Source organism: Anabrus simplex, chromosome 4, assembly GCF_040414725.1.
Source record: "Anabrus simplex isolate iqAnaSimp1 chromosome 4, ASM4041472v1, whole genome shotgun sequence".
Taxonomy (NCBI): domain Eukaryota; kingdom Metazoa; phylum Arthropoda; class Insecta; order Orthoptera; family Tettigoniidae; genus Anabrus; species Anabrus simplex.
The window spans coordinates 422,616,732-422,637,846 of NC_090268.1; the positions used below are offsets into that span (position 1 = coordinate 422,616,732).

Consider the following 21,115-nt stretch of genomic DNA (forward strand, 5'->3'; position numbering starts at 1 on the left):
ACCTTCCATTCCTCAATTCCTGTTTTGGCGCGACCCCATATGGTACGTAAAGGGTGCTTTGTACGGTGACAAAATCATTGTCTATCTCGCGCATGGATTGTTTATGTAAATGTGCAGTGCTGTGAGTTTCCTTTTCTCTTTTTTAAGGCGTTACAAAAAATCAAGCAGTAAAATACTTAGTGCAGATAGTCTGGATGATATATCGAACAAGTCGGACAATGATGATGTAGACGAAGTATATAATTACATTGATTTTGAACCCAGTACAGAGCAAATAGCGATTTCACTCGTTCATCAACATTGATAATGTTGTGAGATGGACAGCAGGCAACGGTATGTTGATAAATGGGGTTAAAAGTCAGGTTGTGAGTTTCACAAATAGGAAAAGTCCTCTCAGTTTTAATTACTGCGTTGATGTGGTGAAAGTTCCTTTTGGGGATCATTGTAAGTATCTAGGTGTTATTATAAGGAAAGATCTTCATTGGGGTAATCACATAAATGGGATTGTAAATAAAGGGTACAGATCTCTGCACATGGTTATGAGTGTGTATAGGGGTTGTAGTAAGGATGTAAAGGAGAGGGCATATCTCTGGTAAGACCCCAACTAGTGTATGGTTCCAGTGTATGGGACCCTCACCACGATTACCTGATTCAAGAACTGGAAAAAAATCCAAAGAAAAGCAGCTCAATTTGTTCTGGGTGATTTCCGACAAAAGAGTAGCGTTACAAAAATGTTGCAAAGTTTGGACTGGGAAGAATTGGGAGAAAGAAGACGAGCTGCTTGACTAAGTGGTATGTGATATAGATGTTGATTCCCATAGGGAACTTAAAATATTTGTCCTGAATGAGTAAATTTATAATACAAATATAATGGTCCGTTATTGGACATTATAAATTTTCCAGCTAACTCATTCCTGGTTGCCTGCATTTTGCCCTTGTGTGCTAAGTTGGGCTCGTCAGTTGGGACTTAGCACACCTCCCAAGACTCAAGGCTAGTGCATATCATGGAGGCCACTGCATAGGCTACTTGAAGCCACCAGCAGTGCCAATGCACTATGAGAGCTGGGTCTCATTTCCAAAAATTGATGCCTGCCTGGCCATCAGATGATATAGATGTTGATTCCCATAGGGAACTTAAAATATTTGTCCTGAATGAGTAAATTTTTAATACCAATATAATGGTCCGTCATTGGACATTATAAATTTTCCAGCTAACTCATTCCTGGTTGCCTGCGTTTCGCCCTCGTGTGCTAAGTTGGGCTCGTCAGTTGGGACTTAGCACACCTAGCCTATGCAGTGGCCTCCACGATATGCACTAGCCTTGAAGTAGACAGGAGGTTGAGGAATGTTGTTAGGTTCATTGGGACAAATTTCCACAAAATGTTCTCCAGAGACATCATCATCATATTCGTTATCACTAGTTTCATCTACCACCATATTCATTTAGTGCCGTTAGAAACAATTAAACATCTCTTCTTTAGCTGCAGTGATTCCGCGGACGTGTCCTGTATAATTTCATCACTATTCTCTGACCTAATTCTCTATCACTATCCGATAAATTATCCGCGTTAACTTCGCATTGTTCCAAATACTGCATTAATTTATTGTCATCAATACCTGATAGAAAAGTATCACGTGAACAACTTACTATTTTTCTGTCACAAATCCACTCACTGCAAGGAGCAATCTCTTACTGACCGGTTAGCAGTATTTATAAACACAGGAAACGACTCTTGTGAAAGGTATAACACCCTCTTAGAACTGCCAAAGCAAGGCCAGGCACACAATAATGTGTAGACCCTTTACTACAGATTGTAACAAAAGTATGCACGTCACTATAGGTTGCCTCAAAATTATGTATATCACAGAATTTTAAGCCGGCCGATGTAATTGGCTCTGGCAACTTCCGACTGGATTGTTAAAGGCTGACCGGATCGGCTTTGGCAATTTAAAGGGCGGGTGCTTCCACAACTGCCTGGCACCAAGAGAGTTAACACTTTCAACGCTACCATATTTTAACATGGACACTGGCAGTAAACTGTGTCTTTTTCCTGAATTTTAATACATTACTACACAACAGTGAAACATAATACATACCTGATTTTTGTATTGTATGAATGTGTCGGCCATCCAAAATGAAGATACTAATCAGGAAGTACAGATCTAATTAATTTAATTATAGTCTTATGAAACTCATAAGACATGAATTTCATTATGGTCCGTATTGACAATTGATCACTATCAAAGGGTAGAGAAAGGTCCACCTATTCAATACCATTAGCTCCTATATAACTGGTACTAGTTTCGACCCTATGTACACTGGGTCATCTTCAGCCATGATCCAATTGGAAACTTATGTTTATATACAACCAACAATAAAGAATTGATCATGGCTGAAGATGACCCAATGTATGTAGGATGTAAACTAGTACCAATTATATAGGACACTATATTAAGCTAATGGTATTGAATAGTTGGACCTTTCTCTACCCTTTGTAGTCTTATGAAAACATAAAAAAATGTATGGGAAAAAGACTTTTACAATCAAGTTACACGAATAAGCCTACTCAAACTATAAAAATGAATAATTTAATGTGGCTACTTAACCCAAATAAACATAATTATATTTATGATACAAAATTTATTTATTCAGGAATGGTTTGTCTTGGTATAGTAGACCTGAAAACATTGGGCTATGCACAGTACAACCACCTTGCACTCCTTGCGCCACCATCTACCTTCTGTTTGAGGTACAGGTGAATCATCAGCCTGCGTCTCTTCATCTAAACAAAAATGTATGCCAAAATTTCTGGAGGGGTGAAGTATTTCTATCATTGGTATTTGGAGTGAAATAATGCAGGTAAAAACTTGCGTTCAAAAGTGACATAACAAATAAAAAGCTTGCCCAAACTATCACTTGATATGTGATCTGGTTCGTAAGCAGAGTCTTCATCACTGTCATCTGTTTCTGAACCTGCTTCTCCCATTAAAATATCCAAGATATCACTGTCAATGAGCCAGCGTGATGATATATTTTTATAGTAACACAGCTGAAAACGTGACAGATTTGGCTTCGGTAGAGGTCACGACAAAGAGAAACTACCCTATGTATCATTTCAGTTTGAACTTCCTGATAACTGCTGCATTCTAGTGGACACTTTATAAACTACTACCCCCAGGCAAGTATGGGATACATGTAGATGTCTATAAACTCGCTCGTATAGCCGTTCACAACCAGGGACATCCCGTATGGGCATAGTGCTGAAAGTGTTAAGTGGGTTAAAGCTACACAAGGTTTAGTGGAAATATATTCAGCTGTTGGGAAGTTATTAACTGGAGAACAAACAGAGAGGGAGAGACACATACACAGGGATATAATGCAATCTAATACACCTGTCTTTTATAGGAAGAAGATAAAATTAAGTATAAAGTTCCTGGTAAGAAAAATGTCCACATGTACCCTTTTGCGTTCTGAAAGGAGCTGTGATGCTTGTCTCTCAGAGATGGTGATAGATTTACTTCTCGTAGGTTTTGTTGTAAGGAGACTTCCAGAACGCCTCCGAAGTTTCTTATCGTCTTCTTTTGGCTTTGTCTTCAGCTGTAACAGAATCATCAATCACTTGGCATGACAAATGAACAGACAAGATCTTAATGATAGTAGCATACGCTGAACGGCCAAAAGTCACGGAAAGGGCTGTCTCTTTAGGAAATGTGCTGTGTATGACCCCTGAGCATTGCAGCTAGCTGCAGCGTAGCTGAGCAGTCTGTCACAGACACCAGTGTCTTGAAGATGGCAACAGGTTGCGAGTTAACCAACTTTGAACGTGGGAAGATCATCGGCGCACGGTGCATGGGTCATAGTATTGCGGAGATTACATGCGGATTCGAGCTTTCGAGGTAGCAGTCTCGAAAGATCTTCAGTATCGCGGAGAGAATGTTACCACCCATGTAAACCGCTACAGGTGTTTAACGAATGGACATCAGTCACTACTGCAGAACCATACTCAGCCCTTGACGGGCTACTGTGAGTCAGATCACCGCCCAGTTGAATGTTGTGAGTCAGAAACCCATTTCTATCAGGACTGTAAGGTGGCAATAGCACTGCATAGGCTTCACCAGCTGAAGATCAACTCGTGTCCCTTTGCTGACACCGCGACACAGAGCTCAACATCATGGGCCCATTAACATCGGCAATAGACCATGGAACAGTGACAGCATGTGGTATGGTCTGATGAATCCCTGTTCCCGTTGTATCGAGCTGATGGTCACGTGAGAGTATGGTGTATGACCCATGAAGCTTTGGATCCTGTGTGTCAACAAGGTTGTGGCCAGGACGGAGGTGGCTCAGTTCTGGTCTGGGCGGCATTCTCATGGTCACAGTTTGGCGTCATTGTCCACCTGCAGGGAGTGCTGACAGGTGCACGTTATGTGGACATTCTTTCAGACCATCTGCATCCCTTTCTGGCCCGGGAGTACCCTGATGGAGACGTCATGTTTCCACAGAATAATGTGCTATGTCATCGCTCTGTGGTGGCGGCAGGTGGTTGGAGGAGCACTTCAGTGAAGTTATGACCATGATTTGGCCCTCCAAATCCCCTGATCTTAATCCAATTGAACATTTATGGGATGCTGTCGATGCTCGTGTACATTCCATGAACTCTGCACCAACTACACAAGACCAATTTTGGATAGCAGTGCAAGATGCATGGGTTCAGGTCCCTCCACAATGATTCCAACACCTTGTAGAGTCGATGCCTTGCTGCACTGTTGCTGTTTTGAGGGCTTGTGGAGGAGCATCTCATGTTAACACCACGTTCAGTGTCTTCCCATGACTTTTGGCCACTCAGTGTATATCAACAAGACTGTTACGCCGTAAATATCTTTACTATGTAATATTACCATGATTTTATGCTTTTGATTAACTCTTAGAGGGTGGAATTAAATATATTAAATCCCGTAACAGGTTGCCCACAAATGGTTAGAGATCCAGCATCACTGACAGATGTAGTAATTAGAGTGAGGAGATGTTAGGTGAGTGTTTTGGTTTGGCCATAGTATTTCTTTTTTTTTTTTCTTTTTTTCTTTTGCTAATTGCTTTACGTCGCACCGACACTGCTAGGTCTTATGGCAACGATGGGATAGGAAAGGCCTAGGAATGGGAAGGAAGCGGCCATGGCCTTAATTAAGGTACAGTCCCAGCATTTGCCTGATGTCAAAATGGGAAACCACGGAAAATCATCTTCAGGGCTGCCGACAGTGGGGTTCGAACCCACTATCTCCTGGATGCGAGCTCACAGCTGTGTGGTCCTAACTGCACCGCCAACTTGCCCAGTACGGATGTTGTTATACTGTATAGAGTAATAAATAATAAGTTACAAGATTCTGGGCTGCTGCAAAAAGACCTCAATAAGGTTGTGAGATGGACAGTAGGCAATGGTATGATGATGAACAGGGTTAAAAGTCAGGTTGTAAGTTTCACAAATAGGAAAAGTCCTCCAAGTTTTAATTACTGCGTTGATGGGGTGAAAGTTCCCTTTGGAGATCATTGTAAATACCTAGGTATTAATATAAGGAAAGATCTTCATTTGGGAAATCATAGAAACAAGGTTTTAAAGCAAAATTACACGTCTCTTCTCATGGTTCTGAGGGTATTTAGGATTTATAGTAAGGAAGTAGAAAAGAGGGCATATAAGTCTCTGCTAAGACCCCAATTAGAGTACGGTTCCAGTGTATGGGACCCACACCAGTATTACTTGATTCAAGAACTGGAAAAGATACAAAGGAAAGCAACACGATTTGTTCTGGGTGATTTCCGACAAAGGAGTAGTGTTACTAAAATGTTGCAAACTTTCATCTGGGAATACTTGGGAGCAAGGAGACAATATGCTTGAATATGTGGTATGTTTTGAGCTGTCGGTGGAGAGAGGTTGTGGAGTGACATTAGTGGACGAATAAGTTTGAGTGGAACTTTTAAAAGTAAGAAAGATCACAATATGAAGACTGGAATTCAAGAGGAAAATCTGGGGCAAATATTTATTTATAGGAAACAGAGATAGGGGTGACAAGATCAGTGAAGACTGATTAAATGATTGATTGATTTTTAGGTACTTTCAGGCAGAAACAGGTCCCAGGAAGAAAATTCCATGAATCTCAATGAACAAGAAGAGTGACTGGTATGTTTGAATTTACAGAAGACAGAAGTATTTAGTCACCAGTGCAAGGTTTAAAGATATTTAGGCATAAGTTTAAAGTCCAGGTAGAGGAAGTGACTAATAAAAGTGAAGTACTGAAATTTACCTATGATAATAAAGATATTTACAAAAAGATATAAAACTAGGAAACAAAAAATGATATCTGGAACTGGGGCACTCCATATTGATTTACATTGTATTTTATTTTCATACAGTCAGAACAGTTACACTTCACTAGATATGCCCGCTTTCTCAATGTAGCCTTCCTTCAACTGTATACACTTTCTCCAGTGGTGTGGCAACTTCTCTAGGCCCTCCTGGAACTACCTGTTTGAGTTTAAGGAGCCCACTCCAGGACAGCAGTTTGCTGTCTTTCCTTGTCAGCAAAATGATGCCTGAAGAGAGGTTTCAGGTTTCATCAAAGTCCCAGAAAGATGGTAATGAGAAGGGCAGGAGAATACGGTGGTATGTCAGCGCTTGGTAGACAATAATCAGTGATGGTGGCAGTTTATGTTTGGCTGCTGACGCCACTGTGCGAAATTTCTTTGGTGGAGGGCTCCCTTTATGCTTCCGCTGCACTGACTTGGCTTTGGTCTTGGTCTTCGGTTCATAGCAATGGAGCCATGTCTCATCTCTGGTCACAAGTTTAGCCTGTCAGCAGTTAACTCACTTAATGACAGCCATTGGAGAAACATGCTGTAGTCCACAGATATTATGCTCCTCCATCATGTGCTGACACCTGCAGTTGGGCCTGTCACTCAAGGACTGTTATGCCAAGCCTAATGGCAGACTGCAGACTGCAGGATATTCAAAAGTGTAGATTAATACAGAACACCTGTCATTTATTTAACCATTACACTCTGCAGCATAACATCCTACTCCAAATCTGTCAATATGTTGATGATACACTTATTTTAGTCCTTGCATTCAATATCTATGTCCTGCAACATAAGCCTTACCTGCTTGAATTGCAATATAGGATAAATCTGTGGCATGTCATGGTTAAATGCTTGAAAACTTGATACATATTTAAAAATTATTCGTAAGAATTTACATATATTGTCCTCCTGTTCAATACAATAAAATATTACCACACAAATTAAATGGCCTGTCAAAACATTATACCTAAAGGACATGTTTTGACCTGTGTTAAAGTCATCTTCAGCTTGATGTACAAGAAATAAGGCATACATGCAGTATAACACTAGTACATAAGAATAAAACTAAAAATTCTTTCTTTCTTATTAGTTCTTCTAGTCTCTGTTTCACTGGACCTTCTGCACCGTTAAGTTTTATTCTTAGGTGATGTCATGGGATCGCTTTGTGCTTTTCTGCTTCAGTAGAAATATAGAGTCCATCCCTTAAGGATTATTACATAATATGTTAGTTTCAATGCTGCTATTCTTACCTAGAAATGATTCTGGAGGAGAGATGTGTTCATTACACCTGCCAGGGTCCAACCCCCCCCCCCCAGGATGTATATTTATTTTTATAACCTAAAGTAGTGGTCCAGGCGCCATTATCGATTGCTTCTGCTAAGGATCACGGGCATTGATCGACATTACCAACCACTGCAAAAAATAAAAGAACTAAAGAGTCCCGCGAAGTTTCAAAGTCTCATGACTTCGGATGGAACCTTACACTTTCTCAATTCCTCCTTTAATCTCTGGGCTTACGCTAAGAAATAAAGTTAATTTATTATCTTTAATGTATTTTTGCACATCCAGGACAATGTACGTCATGAGAACAGTGGCCTCTTCGGGGCTAAACCCCCTTCGAGAGGCTCTTTTCTATCACTGCAGCGCATACTGTCTGCACACCAAGGAAAAAAATATATAGCCATATCAAACCAACAACCAACAGTTGGCAGCAGTGCTATTCTACTCTTCCCTACTTACCTCAGTGCTACTAGTGGAAACCTAAATATTAAACAAAGGGCAGTTCGAACCCCACTGTCGGAAGCCCTGAAGATGGTTTTCTGTGGTTTCCCATTTTCACACCAGGCAAATGCTGGGGTTGTACCTTAATTAAGGCCATGGCTGCTTCCTTCCCATTCCTAGGCCTTTCCAATCCCATCATTGCCATAAGACATATCTGTGTCGGTGTGACTTAAAACAAAAAAAACAAACAAACAAGAAAACAAAGAACAGTCACTTCATGTATTGGTGCCCTATGTTACTAACACTGCAGGGTGGACTCTATAGTTTTGCTTATGCTTCCCCTCCCACTTTGGTGTGGTGCCTATTTTCCAAATTTTACTGATCTTTTGGAAGTTAATTTTTACTTTGCCTGTAGTTGTAGTATGAGCTCTGCTCCTGATCAGTTGTGGTTTCTACCTGTTCACGTGTGTATTCTTATTTGCATCCCTGAGAAATAAAAGTGTAATAGGTGTAAAATGTGTAAATTGGTTTTACCCTCAAGATTGACTGTGCGTAATATTTAAAAGAGTGAACAAAAACTAAGAAGAACCTATTTGTTTGTTTTCTGTATGTGTGTTAATGATTTTAGGGTTGTTTGTTTTCGGCAATTTCATTATGTGAAGATCATTTATTCTATAAAGGTATGTTCATTTTGATACCTAACTTGCGAGGCAGGGTGTGCCACATGTAAGTGGCCTTTTCCTGTAGTTTCTTAACATCCGCTAATATGTGGGTTCAGCAGAAAAGATTGTTTTAGAAGCTCCTTGTGATTGGCCAAAATAATAATATTCCTAATTGGTCAGTATATTAGCATTTTTTATTGGTGAAGGTGGCAGTCTGGAGTGTTGTTATTGGCTACTTGTGACTGCACGATTTCTTCTTTCAGGCTCCTCACGAGAGCTAAGTCTTCTGTCTGGGTCTTTGAGTTTGGATCACTTCAGCGGGCGGATGCATTTTGCATCCGTCGCGCCTTGGGTTCCCGGTCTCTCATGGTAAGCGCTATGTTATTGCCTTTTAATTAATTTAAATTCATTCTTGTGTTTCTGCCTCATTTAACGTAACTTTCTGTAGTAATGTAAAATTTTATTTTGTGTGTTGGAGTTTTCCTCTAGATTTCCACATTCACCAATTTTAATTTATTGAATGACTGTACCTTGATGGACAGCTATATCAGAATCTTAGTTTTTGGAGGCAATTCTTTTTTCAGACTTAGCATTCTGTAATTTATGTAAATGTAACTTTCTCTCTTGAATAGCGATATTGTATGTCATATTAAAATTTTGATTTCATCTGAAATTGCCTGATGTCATTCAGTATCAATTCTATAAGAGCTTGATTAGATTATAATTTTGGTTTATTAATTTATTTAAATATCTTTTGATTTAAGTGCTCTAAATTGTCACCTACTATTTTCTTTTGTCTGCTTTATTTTAATTTTGTAAACATTTACATTTTGTCAATAATTAACAGTTGAGGGTGATTATCGAGAACCTTTTCTTCCCCATAATGTCATACCTTCCCCACGGACCTCAATAGGGCTCCTTCCACCTTCCACATCCTTCCGTAGTTGTCGTGTGTTATACCTGTAAGTTATGTTTACCTCGTGTATGGTTTGATTTTATGTATTTTGATAAGTTAACTGTCTCATTTCCCTGCCTAGATGTGAAGCAGCCACTACATTGATATTTTCCTAATTCCTTTTTTTAAGGCGTAGGCACGGAGAAAGGGAAGGAGGACGAGAGGAATGAAGGAGGGGATAGAGATGGAGAAGAATTACAAGAAAGAGTGACAAGGAATAGGGGTGGAAGTGGAGAAGTACAGAAGCAGAGAGGGGGAGGGAAAAAATAACTAGAGATGACAATAGGGTTGTGGAATATTGAGGGGTTGATGGGGAAACTAGGAAATAAAGAAATAGAGAAATTAGTCAAAGAGTTTGAGATCATTGCCCTAGTAGAGACTGGCTAGGGAAAGGGATAGAAATCGAATGGGATGGGTATAGAGTAGTCAACGTCACAAAGAAGAAAATAGGAAGGATGGGAAGGAATCCGGGAGGGATAACAGTCTTAATAAAAAATGAGATAGTAGGGAGAGTAGAGAGAATACAAAATGAGGTAGAAGGGGTGGTGTGGTTTAGAGTTAAAATGAGAAGAGAAGAGAAAGAGGCAATTTGTATAGCTCTCTTGTACAACCATCCTAAGGATTCAGTTTATGCGAATTAATTTTTTTTCGGAGATCTGATTGAAGAAATAAATAAAATTAAAGATACATATATGGAAGATGGAATGATACTAATAGGAGATTGGAATGCAAGAGTGAGTAATAGGGTACTCTAATTATGGGAGGGAGGATACTGAAGTGAGAGGGTACAAAAGAAACAGTAAAGACAAAGAGATAAATAGTAATGGTGTAAAGCACATTTTAAATGGATGGATGAAGGGAGACACTAGGGGAGAACTGACATTCATCGCATCAAAGGGAGGAAGTGTGGTAGACATAGGAGTAAGTTCGGAAACAGCTTTAAGGAAAATAATGTTTTGAGGTGTTAGAATGTGGGTCAACAGATCACATGCCCATTAGGATAAAATTAAGAGAGGAAAATGGTGAAGCAAAGAGAGGGTTAGGAAATAGGATGAGGCATAAAGAGAGATGGAAGTATATTTGGAATGAAACTACGATTGAGAAATTGAGATTGGAGTTAAGTGAGAGGGGAGATAGTATAAGAGTAGAAGCTGAAAGAGTGCTAGAAGAAGAGAACATAGATAAAGCCTTAAAAATAATAGAGCATCCTGTATTGGAGGTGGGAAAGAAAGTAAAGATAAGAGAAGAGGGAGACAAAATCAGAGCCACGGGATGGTTTGATGAAGATTGTAAGAGGGAACGTGAGATAGTTATGTCAGCACTAGCAGAGTTTAAGAAAGGAGGAAAACAAGAAAAAAGAGAGGAATATTGTAAACTAAGAAGAGAATACAAGAAGCTACTGAATGAGAAAAAGAAATGCTGAAGAGAGACGGAAGCAGAAAGAGTGAACAGATATTGCAAAGAGAAAAGATTTGAAAGGATATGGGAAACCATTAAAAAACTTAAGAGAACTAGGCCTACAGGGAAGGGAGCAAGCATAGAAGAAAACGAGTGGGTAGGATATTTTGCAGGTCTTTTGAGTGGGAGAGGAGATTGGCATGGGGGAAAAAGTAGGACATTTATCCAAAGAGATTTGCAAGTAGGAGTACAGTTACTAGATGGGGAAATAACAATCCAAGAAATAATTAGTGTGTTAAGTAAAATAAAATCTAAAGTAGCGAGTGGGGCGAATGGTATTACCAATTGAGTATGGAAGGAAGTAGGGACAAACGAATCGATGTTGAAGGTGATGGTAAATTTTTTTAACAAGATATGGGAATCGGCGAAATTTCCTAGTGAATGGAGAAAAGGAGTATTATGTCCTATATACAAGAATAAAGGCAGTCGAAGTGATCCTAATAACTACAGAGGAATAACACTCCTTGACTCGTTATTGAAGGTATACACAGGAATTTTAGCAAATAGGATTTTAAATTGGGCAGAGAAGTATGGAAGGATTTTGGAGTATCAAAATGGGTTCAGAAAAGAGAGAAATTCTGTGGATAATATATGGATTTTGGATACTTTAATTATGAAATATGTCAAGATAGCAGGGATGAGATTATATGTAGCAGCAATAGATTTGGAGAAAGCCTTCGATACAGTGAATAGGGAGGCGTTGTTTACTAGGTTAAGGGATATCGGGCTATCAAAGAAAATGAGAATGACAATAGAAGGAATATACGAGGAAGTAATGGTGATGATTAAATTACAAGGGGGTGAATTGAGCAAGCATATTGAATCCAAGAGGGGTGTAATAAGACAAGGCTGTAAACTGTCACCGATATTATTTTTATTGTTTATAAACAATATATTAGACGGTCATGGAGGTGAGGGCTGGCAATGTCCTTGGATAAACAAACAGGAAATACCTGGACTGCTATTTGCGGATGATTTATTGATTTTGGCACTAATTCCGTTTTTTAATTTTTTATTATTATTATTATTATTATTATTATTTTGTGTACGCGCTTACAACAAGGTACTACATTGGTAGCAGAGCGTGGTTATGGAAGAAGGGGAGGTTAATGATAGTCATACTCAGCTAACCTTTGTAAAATTATTTTTAAATTAAAATTTTGAATATTTTCCTTGCTATATTTGTTGGTCTCAAGTCATTATGACCACGTGGATGTTGTTGTAAATGGTGAGAAGTGTAAATTTAGTTGATGAAATGTTTCTTCTATAGGTTGTAATTGTTACGTGTGCATTCCTAATCCCTGTTTATTTGTTTTTCATGATTCTTGCTCGTGTTCAAGACATCATGAGGGAACTGCCTATTATTTCCAGATGAGGCAGTCAAATATGTTATTCGTTCTGCGATGTGCAGTTTGTGTGGCTGTGTTTCACCCTGTAATTAACGGTTGGAGGAAATGGTAAGTCACTATCTATAACAAATTATTTCAGTTTCATTGTTGATTTTCATTAAATTTTCTTCGTGGCAAGCCTTCTGCTGACCACGTATTTCCTTACGGTTATATTATCACATTGCATGTACCGTGTTTTGATTTAAGTCTTTGGTTATAAATTTCAATGTGTGTTCATTAACTTAGTTTCTTCGATTCGTGTTCTGATCGTAACGTCTATGTGATCAAATATTGCTTTGAACTACCGATATGTCATGAAATTATGTTAAGTGCTGTACTCCTTGTGTGACTTTCTTGATCTTCTGAACAGTTGATGTATGTTTCTGTGGAAGACAGCTGATTACTGAGCTACTCCGGGTCTCATCATTGACAACTTCTCCGTGCCCTTTGTTGCTCAGCATACTTACCTTGGAATGATCTTAAGATAATAAATTAACATGGACTCCTCATGTTTTAATGCTTAAGCATAAAACTGACAGTTTTATAACAATTTTATGAATGATCACAACTCTTCTTCTGTACAGAGCTACTATATGATCCATTTTAGATTATTGTGCATTATTTATTGATATCGCCTCTGCTTCTACCCTAGCACACTTAAATGTAATACAACATCGTGCATTACGCATCTGTCTTGGAGCTCTTAAAACTACCCCAACTAATCCCTTACTGATCAAAGCAGGAGAATATCTGTTAAAAATCCGTCGTCAGTCCCTTGCCTCTAAGTATGTTCTTAAACAATTTGCCACCGCTTATTCGTAAGTTACATCGTTTACATACATATTATTCTACCAGTCTTCCTCATGGCAATCACGTCCCTGCTTTGTGCACTGCTTTTAGGTCCTTTTTCTTGCGGGAATTTGACCTTCTCCATTTACCTACGCTTCCCATGTACTCTATCTCGTATGACAGTCAGTACTTTCGAACTTCTGTCATTATTTCTTCGCCTGCATCCTTTGCCTGTCCAGCTAGCACCTATTCTCCTTCCCATAACAAAATTAAATGTATACGGCTTTCACCCTCAAACAAGGAAATCAGTAATCTACACTGATGGATCGAAATTGGTACAAGGCACTGGAGCTGCCTACTTTATCCCCCACCCTTATACTCTTCATGAGTTCCCCCTTGCACCTGCCTGTTCTGCCTTCAGTGCCGAATTATTTGCTATTTGACAGGCTCTCCTTCTGATTAAGAACTAGATGGTGTGCAGAGGAAAGCAGCAAGGTTTGTAACAGGGGATTTCAGGAGAAAGAGTAGTGTATCAGAAATGTTAAAGGAACTTGGTTGGGAACCTTTAAGTAAGAGAAGGGAGAAAACTACACTTATAGGATTGTATAGAGCCTATACAGGAGAAGAAGCATGGAGAGATATCCGTGAGAGGCTTCAGTTGGAAAATAATTATATTGGTAGAACTGACCACAAGTACAAAATTAGAAGGAATTTTAGTAGAAGCGATTGGGGTAAATTTTCATTCATTGGGAAGGGCGTGAAGGAGTGGAACAGTTTACCAGGGGTAGTGTTTGATCCTTTTCCAAAATCTGTACAGATATTCAAGAAGAGAATAAACAACAACAGAGAAAATAAATGAAATGTTAGAGGGCATTTGACCAGTGCAGGATATTGTAAATAAAAAATGTGTGATTAAATTAATTCCATCCCCTGGTCTATGGAGTTTGGACAGCCCAAGTAGGGGACTGCCTGTAGGGGTGAAGTACAGTGGGGACTTCGAGGGCCCTGGGACCGCTACGGTAGCTGTGAAGGCCCTTCAGGAACTCTGAAAAGTGGTAGCAAAAGGGGCTCTGGTTAAGACGCAGCAGGTCGTTATGCTACTTATGTTCCAAAATGGGTAAAATATAATATGTAAATAAATTCAATGTTAATTTTAATCTTATACCAGTTGTATATTATTATTAGAAGTAATTTCACATACTGTATATGAGTTGACTATGTTTGTAAGATATTATAAGTAGAATTTTGTAAACAATATAAATTTATTAAGGATGATGTATGTGTTTAATAGAACAAATTATTAGCGTAAATTGTATAATATTGTATTCTAGGAAAATTTTCTTTGCCTCTTGTTAATTTAAAATTTAGTGCTTGACAATAATGTATTTTAGTGTACCATTTGCCACCGAGGTAGACACCTCATTTGCAAATAAAGAGATTTTGATTTTTTTTTTTGAAGTCTAATTCGTATATCAAGGCTACTATTTACACGGATGTGCGAAATGTGCTTCACGCACTGTGCTCTCCTTTTTCTTCTCATAATTGGTACTTGTATAACGTTAAATACCTATTATATACTCTAGACCGTTCCGGTGTTTATATTACATTAGTCTGGATTTCCGGCCACGCTGGCATTATTGGCAATGAGTGCAGTCTGAGTGGAATGTTTCGTCAAGTACCAAGGGACACTTTTATTATCAGCTGTAACCCATTATTCCTCATAAACCTTGGTATTTTTATGGCACGTATTCTCGACAACACATCACATCTATCATCCGTTTATGTTTTAATCATGCTCTTACCCTTCAACACAAAACACGTTTTCACCTTTCTCGCCCTACTCTCTGTGCCTGTGTTAATCCCCTCTTCTATCAATAACCTGCTTATGATGTCCCCCGACAGCAATTTTTTATCCTGTTTAGTTCAACTCACTATACTTTTCCCTTCAAGTATCTTGTGTTTATTATCCTCTCTCACTCGTGCCCTCATTACCAGCTTAAACCGCTTTCTTCATGATGCACATATTGTATTATAAATTCCCCTACAGTTGCTGTGTGATATTTTCCATTTCAAAATATCTTTCATCAATTTTGATCAGATGCAGGTCACCTTATCCTCTTTATTATGTCTGTTTTCTATGTATCATGTGATTCTGTGACACAGTGATTTGTGTTTTATGTTGAATTCACCATTATTGTTTCTTGTAAGTGATACATGTGTGTTGTTTTTAATCTGTTTTGTGACTGGATGATAGTCCTTTAGTCCAACCACACCCCTCAGGAAGAATAAGAATACCTACTCCAACTCCCCGAGTGTTCAATTCCATCTTATCATAAATTTACTCATGTCATAATCTTCTTGTTCTTCTTCCAGATGATGTAAATTGTAATCATCGTGTTTGGGTTTAGTTTTAGCCCAGAGTCTCATTAGATTTTCCCGAAACATCTGTTTTCATAAATTTTCAGCAATAATTTTGAGTTAAACGTAAGGAACTTCATCTTTTTGTCCGTATTGAACTGAGATCACAATTAAATTAGAATCTAGTGGGTTCCACCTTTTCAATATAAAATACAATGTTGTTGGATGATATTTACAACATTATTTATTACAGAACATGTTTTGGTGTTCAATTTTTGACACCATCATCAGCTACTCAGCAAGTGCGAAAAAACTTGGTGATCTGAACTTTAAACAACATATTGTCATACTTAACTCCTTAATATACATATATACAGACAATAGAATATTGCACTAGTTAAATCCTAAACATCTATATTATGCTATATTAAAACTCTAATATGTAACAAGAGAATTCTTGTAAGTCATAAATATAAAATTTCTCGTCTGTTTGATGAATTGGCTTCACATTCCTTAATGTCTGTGATTCTATACTCTCGTACTGTCGAATTCAAATGGTTATTATTATATACATGAAATGAACATTTTAACATCAAATGGACTGCATGCAATTTAATTCCTCAATCTTAAGTTCGCATTACGCGAAGATTATTTTATAAAAGTATGTTCATTTTGATACCTAACTTGCGAGGCAGGGTGTGTCACATGTAAGTGGCCTTTTCCTGTAGTTTATTAACATCCGCTAATATGTGGGTTCAGCAGAAAAGATTGTTCTAGAAGCTCCTTGTGATTGGCCAAAATAATAATATTCCTAATTGGTCAGTATATTAACATTCTTCATTGGTGAAGGTGGCTAGATCTGGAGTGTTGTTATTGGCTACTTGTGATCACACGATTTCCTGTTTCGGGCCTCTCGTGAGAGCTAAGTCTTCTGTCTGAGTCTTTGAATTCGGATCGCTTTAGTGGGCGAACGCATTTTGCACCCGTAGCGCCTTGGATCCTTGGTCTCTCACGGTAAGCGCTATGTTGCCTTTTAATTAATTTAAATTCATTCTTGTGTTTCAGCCTCTTCTCATTTAACGTAACTTTCCGTGGTAATGTAAAATTTTATTTTGTGTGTTGGAGTTTTCCTCTAGATTTCCACATTTAAAATTTTAATTTACTGAATGATTGTACCTCGATGGACAGCCATATCAGCATCTTGGTTTTTGGAGGCAATTCTCTTTTCAGACTTAGCATTCTGTAATTGATGTAAATCTAACTTTCTCTCTTGAATAGCGATATTGTTTGCCATATTAAAGTTTTGATTTCATCTGAGGTTGCGTGATGTCATTCAGTGTCAATTCTATAAGAACTTGATTAGATTATAGTTCTGGTTTAATAGTTTATTTAAATACATCTTGAATTAAGTGTTCTAAATTGTCACCTACTATTGTCTTTTGTCTTCTTTGTTTTAATTTTGTAAACATTTATATTTTGTTAATAATTAAAAGTTTGAGGGTGATTATCGAGAACCTTTTCTTCCCCGTAACGTCATACCTTTCCCACGGTCCTCAATAGGGCTCCTTCCATCTTCTACGTCCTTCCGTAGTTGTCGTGTGTTATACCTGTAAGTTATGTTCACCTCGCGTATGGTTTGATTTTATGTAGTTTGATAAGTTAACCATCTCATTTCCCTGTCTAGATATGAAGCAGCCACTACACTGATATTTTCCTAATTCTGTTTTTTATTTACTATTTTTATTTTGTGTACGTGCTTACAACAAGATGCTACAAAAAGGGCAACAAGAATGCACTAGATTTATTAGGATATGTGAAGGCTCATAGGCCTTGGAAATTGGGAGCCCTATTCTCCCTTATTGTTGATGAAGCTCTGAGAGCTGTTGTCCTATTGTTACTCATTGTTATTTGCAGCAGTAGCATGGCCTGGGTTGACTGATTGGGGGGGTGAATTATAGTTACAAAATTATCATAGAACATAAAGAAGGTGCTTGTGCATATGTGGTGATGCATGCATGACTGTCGTTATAAGGGCACTGATACAAGTGAATTAAGTTGATTCTAAAAACTCATTGAAATCAATATAAACTCATTGAAATCAACATAATTCACTTGTATCATTCTCCTTATAATGACAGTCATGCATCAGACTGCAATACAGGACAAAATCTTACATTAAAATACAGAACAAGAACAATATGATCAACGTAAACAGTTTTACAGCAAATGGTATGTTCAGTTTATAGTTTAAAATCTAACTTTTGGCCTTCTTAGGAAATAGATTCAGCAGATCTGCTGATTTCACAATTACGTTTCTGTGAATGTTTATTTAATTTATTGCCAGTTTCTGTTTCTTTTACCTCAGTAGAAATTCCATAGGTGGTGGACAGGGGGGGGGGGGGGCATAAACATTCACAGTTCAGCCCTTCGGGCAAGCAACTCAGTACAGAAAACATCCTAGGGATATGAGCTACGAATTTTAGGAAAATAAAATATAATAAAGTATGAGAATATATTCTTTATTTATTCCTAAAAATTACAATCCTTTTCTTAATCATTGTTATGCCTTTTTCTACCACTACGTACGCTTGTGTGAGTCAGTGCATTGTTTCATGTAAGCACAACTATGAGCACTTATGTGAGTCAATGTAGAGTTACACTTAAGCCCTTATAACTACATTCAGTGTGGACAATTTTTAAAAAATCAAAAAATGCCTGAGTGTATTGAACCAAGGAACATATTACAGAAAGAATTATGTAAACAAGTTAATTTGGCTAGGATTTGAATAAAAAAGAAAACTAGTAAAGAAACAAGCAACTTTAGGCTGTTTTTCCAGAACTGCATTTAGGCTGGAAGTGGTTTTAATTAGTGTGTCCCTTCTCATTTTTATATATTACTAATCTGAAGATGTCTCATATTAAGAGATGAAACATATCTTTACAAACAAGTGGTATTCTTTGATAACATAATAAAAAAAAATTGCATTGAAAGGTGGAAGGTTCTCGATTTTAATTACGTAGAACTTCTACAACAACTGTACTATGTGCTCCTGTCCTGTCATTGTTTTCTCAAACTTACAGCAGCTTATTTATGTGTGTATATGATTCTAAACTCCATGCTTCCAGCTGCTCAAAGCCCGTATATTCCACTTTTAAAAAATATTGTTCAAAGTGTGTTACGATTTGTTTCTGCTACCAAGATGGATCATTGAGTGAAAGTGGAATTGCAGAGATGTTAAAAGAGATGTTTGATGACACTAGATCAGCAGAAGAGGTAGATGCGACTTTGTCATCACTTTTTTTTTTTTTTTTTTTTTTTTTTTTTGCTAAAGGAATACTCTTGGAAAATTAGTGAAGTGAAATTTATTCAGTGTATGTTAATGAAATTTTTAAATCTGTAAAATAGACACCTCTAATTTTTTCATAATAATAATAATGACATAATAAGGACGTACTATGTCCGGCTCCATGGCTAAACGGTTAGTGTTCTGGCCTTTGGTCACAGGGGTCCCAGGTTCAATTCCCGGCAGGGTCAGTAATTCTAACCAACGTCGGTTAATTTTTCTGGCACGGGGCCGAGTGCCTGTGCTGTCTTCATCATCATTTCATCCTCATCATGATGCACAGGTCGTCTACGGGCATCAAATCAAAAGACCTGCACCTGGCGAGCTAAACATGTCCTCGGACACTCCTGGCACTAAAAGCTACACACCATTTCAATTCATTTCAAGGATGTACTATGCACCTATTCTGATGTACGCAGCAGAAACTTGGGTAATGAGGCAGAAAGCCTTAACCGGGATACAGGCAAGTGAAATGAAATTTCTGAGAAGCAGGATAGGAGTGACAAGAATGGATAAGATGAGAAACAAGAAGGTTAGAGATATAGTAAAAGAAGAGCACTACAGAACAGGATAGAGGCATCTGGACTCGTATGGTATGGACATATGAAGAGAATGACAGAGGAAAGGGTACTGAGGAGGATTCATGAAATGGAGATAACAGGAAAATGACCAAGAGGAAGACCAAAAGACAGGTGGATAAAAGGAGTGGAAGAGTGTGTACAGAGAAGAGGAGAGGAGAAGACTGGGCAAGAGTGACGAGGGAGAAGCGGTGGGAAGATAAGAGGAGATGTAGAGGCGTATGTTCCAAGCAGACCTGGCCAACAGCGGAAACTGCATATGATGATGATGATGATGATGATGATGATGATGATGAAGAGTTGCATTTGCAACCTGCCTACTAATTTCTATAAAATTCTTCCAAATATGGTGGTCAGCCTGCCCCAGTGGGATCTTAAGGGCGTGGTCTTCAAATTTTTAAGTTTAATTACCATTTCAAAAGCTTCCAACGAGTTCAGTGTAATTATACTGTATGTATCAGGTAATTTACCTCCATGGCTCTGTTGATTGTGCTCGACAACAACTTGTGAAGGGTCCTTCGGATGTGTTCCTTCAATGCTCTACCCAGCAGCTCATCTATGACATTTGTAACTTCTTCTGGCTGAAACAATCCAAGACACATTTCTTTAATATTATTCTAAATAACAAAGACTGTACATAGGTTTTACAACACCAGATGTGGAAAATGTACGATGTACAAAGATGTGGAGATTTTCTTCACCTCCTCTTTCTGTTGATCCCTCTTCCCACAGTTATGAGTCATTGAGCTCATCCTCTTATATGTTTCCATTCATATTCCTATCATTCTACAAGTATAACAGAAAGCAAATTCAACATCATGGTGTTTGCAGTCCTGATGAGCCTTGACCTATCAAGTGACAGTTGCTCAGCCTGAAGGTCTGCAGAAAGTTATTCGACTGTAGCTCAACTTGTAGGATTCCAGCAAGATACAGCAAATATTTGAGATTTAGGAGGGCACTTGAACTATATCATGATTGACCTATCTAAGGCATTTGATAGGGTAGATCTTGGGAGACTACTAGTAAAAATGGATGCAATTGGACTAGACAAAAGAGTGACTGAATCAGCGGCTATATTTCTGGAAACCAAGACTCAGAGAATTAGAGAAAGTGATCCTGATTAGGGGGGGGGGTAGGAGTATTATTGGATCTTTATGTGTTCTTATAAAAGAGTATATAATGACATGAGTTGAGTAAGCGACAAGCTTTCTGTGGATGATGTTATACTGTGTTTAATATTGTACAGGGTACTCTCAACAGGATGGACAGGTCCACCAATTCAATACCATATCTTATAATATTATTATTATTTATTATACTTCGGGGCTAGTTTCTACCTTTCTTTTAGGTCATCTTCAGCATAGATACACTGTTTGGGGAAGATTTAACATGCATACACAGTTAACTTAATCTGTCACATATAGTATGTACAAACTATTTACATTCATTAACTTTAAAGTCTATATAATTTGATATATTTGCACATATGTCTTAAAATTCCATTGAGGTAAT

At 38.1% G+C, this 21,115-nt stretch overlaps 1 protein-coding gene across 1 annotated transcript in view; it reads right to left on the minus strand.

Moving 5' to 3' along the window:
* The window catches only part of LOC137500506 (trichohyalin-like), a 196,175-nt gene that overhangs the window by 68,863 nt on the left and 106,197 nt on the right, over positions 1-21,115 (minus strand). The window contains exons 9-10 of the mRNA XM_068227425.1: positions 20,074-20,184; positions 3,461-3,598 (exon numbers count right to left, since the gene is read on the minus strand). Coding sequence (XP_068083526.1) covers positions 3,461-3,598; positions 20,074-20,184 — 249 coding nt within the window. The remainder of the gene's footprint in view (positions 1-3,460; positions 3,599-20,073; positions 20,185-21,115) is intronic.